The 3,371-nt window shown below is 33.9% G+C and overlaps 1 protein-coding gene across 1 annotated transcript; it reads right to left on the bottom strand.

The window, feature by feature from the left end:
* Positions 1-484: 484 nt before the first annotated feature.
* Positions 485-3,085, bottom strand: LOC114274738 (uncharacterized). Its single transcript, XM_082908482.1, has 4 exons — positions 2,976-3,085; positions 2,335-2,483; positions 1,844-2,250; positions 485-1,090 (listed from the first exon to the last, which is right to left on the bottom strand). The coding sequence occupies exons 1-4, from the start codon at positions 3,083-3,085 to the stop codon at positions 758-760; spliced, it is 999 nt and encodes a 332-aa protein (XP_082764608.1). The 3' UTR covers positions 485-757.
* Positions 3,086-3,371: the final 286 nt, after the last annotated feature.

Raw genomic sequence — 3,371 nt, 5'->3', positions numbered from 1 at the left:
CCCCAACCCCCTTCCCAACCCTACTTGGTTGCCGCCATCACCACCCATCCCTGCCAGTCCCTTCCCTTCCCTTCTCTCCTTACCTTGCAACCCCCTCTCTCGAAATCCTAATGATCACAATCACCCCAATCGGTCCCCTTGTGTACTCCTTGCATGTTTGATCTCTTTGTGGCCTGGTGTGAGTGAAAACATACACAAGTATATGGATGCATCTGTTAATTGGATTTAGTGCAAGTGCAAACCACGTAGGGTTGATACACTGGTCACTTTTCTTAAGACGTACAATAGCATTTGTGTTTGATTTTTACATTGGTCAGGAGATAGATGTTTTGGTTTGGCTTTCGCTGGTGGTGTGGATGAATGGTGGGGTGAGAAATTTTAATTATCTTTTTCAAAATATTATAAAACTAAGTGATAGATATTGATAAGAAAGATTTCTTCTTGCAAACTAATCATAGATGTCACCAAAAACAAATATTGAAGCAACCACTGTATTTCACTAGTCTTGAACTTGGCATATTAAACAGACCATAGGGCATAGGAAAAAAAAAAAAGAAATAACAAACATCTCATAAAAAACGAAAGTCTCGAAAGATTTGACAGCAAAATTTGTCATCAAAGCAAACAGGTTCAGTGAGGCCCAATTCACTTTAAAAAAAGCAATGACAATGTAAATTGATGACAAGTTCCGAGACAATTTTTCCTTATCTCTAGATTTTTCTTCCATTAAAAAAAAAAAAAAAAAAGAAGTTCAAATTTAGAACATTACATTAGAAGAAAAACAGTCAGACCAAAGTGACTTCATCACTTGTTCCTCATTATCCCTAGTCCCATAATCAGTGGTGGTGACTTCTGTACTTGGATGGTTGGTGCTGGAAGAAGAAGAAGAAAAAGAATCCATCTCGATCAAATTCATCGTCCCCGTGAGCTTCCTCTTCTTGTAGTTAGCCTTGAAACAAGCTTGCCTGAGCCTCTTCGTTCCATCCTCAAGTTGCATATCTGGATCCTCCTCCATCATCTTCATCTCTTGTTCCAATATCTCTATGGCTTCCCTCAAATTTCCCTCTGCCCCCTCTCCTTTATCCAGTTCCTGCACAACATCATCATTTGTATCTATATATTCGCGACTCTATATAAGTCAATATATATACTAGTGCTGACTGCAAACGCGATACTTTTGCAACATTACAACTAAATTTTTGAACGATTGATGAATGATAAAGACGAGTTTAACTTGTCAAAAGACCTATATTCCGGGTCACTAAAACAAATTTTACAGTACCGCAGTAACTTAATATTGCTCCTGCATAATCAAATAAATTTGTTAACGAAAATCTACAACACACACGATGGATGTAAATTTTCAATTCATACTAATAGTGAAATACAACTGTGAAAAATTTTGAGCATGCAAAGAAAAAACAAAAAAAGAAAAAGAGATGATTTCAGGTTATTTTTAAATAAAGATTTATTAATTACAAAAGATACACAAGTTACTTAAAATAATTAGGATTTCAAATTGTTTAATATTTTTTAGATAAAAATGTTTTAAAATGGTGAAACCAAAATTGAAACAAATGATATATATTTTAAAATTTGTTTAGTATATATATACCCTTTTGTGACACTTGGTGTTTGTCACAATTTTTTCCTATTCTCAAATTGTTATAAATTCTTTTGTATAACTCCCTTCATATACCCACAAGAGCAATTATGAATAGATATAAAGAGTGATTCACAAACACTTAGAAAGATTGACACACACCTGATCTTTTCAATTACACACGAAATGTGCGAACCCATCGAGTAAATAGAAAGCAAACACCAAAGAAGAGTAATATACCTGAACATTCTTGATTAGGGTTTGGAGGCTTATTAACTTCCTATGAGGCCAGCGACGAATACCCAATTCCCTACACCTTTTCTTCAACAGTGTCAACCCAACATTGAGTTCCTTTGCTGCTTGTGTTATGGGCAGGTAGAAGTACTTTGAGATTGTCTTTCTTGACAACATCTTTGATGAACTATTGTTGTTGTTGTTGTTGTTGTTGTTAATCTTCTCTTCTCTGCTGCACCTTTTAACCTTCTTGGCCGTCTCTTCAACAGTAGTTTCCACACCATTCTCACTCAAAAGCAATGGCTGCTGATTCTGTGGCTCCCCAAATCCAACAGTAATAGTAGTAGCACTACTCATTATTTCTTGATTCCAAATTTCAATCCCATAATTTTCATAACCAAACAAGAAATCTTCTGAAACAATAGTTACCCAAAAGCTATCACAATCAAGAAAAGCTAGTACAACGAGAAAAGAGGAAGTAGTATATATTGACTAACCTTGAGGTTGGATTGGACTTGGGCTGGGTACAAGAATATCTAATGGTGAAAGAGGGTCAGTTGGGAAGTTCCCCATCAATGGCAAAGCATCGAAAACACTCTCTTGTGTTGAGAGATCATAGTGACAATCCAATGCAGCAGAATACCCACTTCAAGAGTACAACAAGAAAGAGAATTAAAAAGGGTCTAAAAACCTATACATCCAATAAAAAAAACATCGAAAATATGCAAAAATAAAGTATGTTACGTAAATTCAAACTTAGCGTGGTGAGTGTTACATTTAGAATAAATTTAATTTATACATTTTTTTACTGTTTTGAATGCTTTTCCATTTTCATTTTACAGTGCTTAATATTGTTGATAAATCTATTGTGTCAATATATATATATAGAAAAATAATTTATAAATATAATTCCATACAAAAATCTCATCTGAAATGATGTAACAGTTTAATTTTTTAATTTATAAATTAAAATAGTGAATAATTTAATTTAAAATATAAGAACAAGATAACATATCATCCCATACAAAAATATATATATATTATAAATAAAAAAATTTATCTATATAAAACTAACTCTATTGTGTGCTCACAATTTGTAAGAGAAAAAGAAGAGAAATTACAAAACCCAGTATATTACCAAAAATCAAGTGGAGGCAGTTGTTGGATTGGAAAGATGAAAGCTTGTTGGTCTTCATGTTTAGCCATAACTTCATATCTTGACCATTCCTCCATCCACTGACTAGCCATATTTGAGAGAGAGAGAGAGAGAGAGAGAGAGAAAGAGTTTAGTAATGGCTTTGTAGCCAATCCAATTTGCATGAGAATGAAATGGAACAAACAAACATATATATATATATATATATACAGAGAGAGAGAGAGAGAGAGAGAGAGAGATACTAGGCCATGGGAGAGAAGAGAAGATGACGAGGCAATTTATATGAATGAGAGAGAGAGAGAGAGAGAGAGAGAGAGAACAAGTGGTAATGGGGTTATAATGTGAATGTAATTATTAGTAATTAGTAAGAATGAAGAT

Source organism: Camellia sinensis, chromosome 15 (assembly GCF_055761805.1).
Source record: "Camellia sinensis isolate YWXY chromosome 15, ASM5576180v1, whole genome shotgun sequence".
NCBI lineage: Eukaryota > Viridiplantae > Streptophyta > Magnoliopsida > Ericales > Theaceae > Camellia > Camellia sinensis.
Note: the sequence above shows the minus strand (reverse complement) of the source record. Positions and strands in the feature narration are given on the sequence as shown.

What these genes read in the sequence shown, in the direction of transcription:
- LOC114274738 (XM_082908482.1), bottom strand. Translation starts at nt 3,085, where the DNA reads ATGGCTAGTCAGTGGATGGAGGAATGGTCAAGATATGAAGTTATGGCT. An exon ending in CTGCCTCCACTTGATTTTTG is followed by an intron (nt 2,484 to 2,975) that starts GTAATATACTGG and finishes GTACTCTTGAAG; the next exon opens with TGGGTATTCTGCTGCATTGG. An exon ending in AAGTCCAATCCAACCTCAAG is followed by an intron (nt 2,251 to 2,334) that starts GTTAGTCAATAT and finishes CTATTGTTTCAG; the next exon opens with AAGATTTCTTGTTTGGTTAT.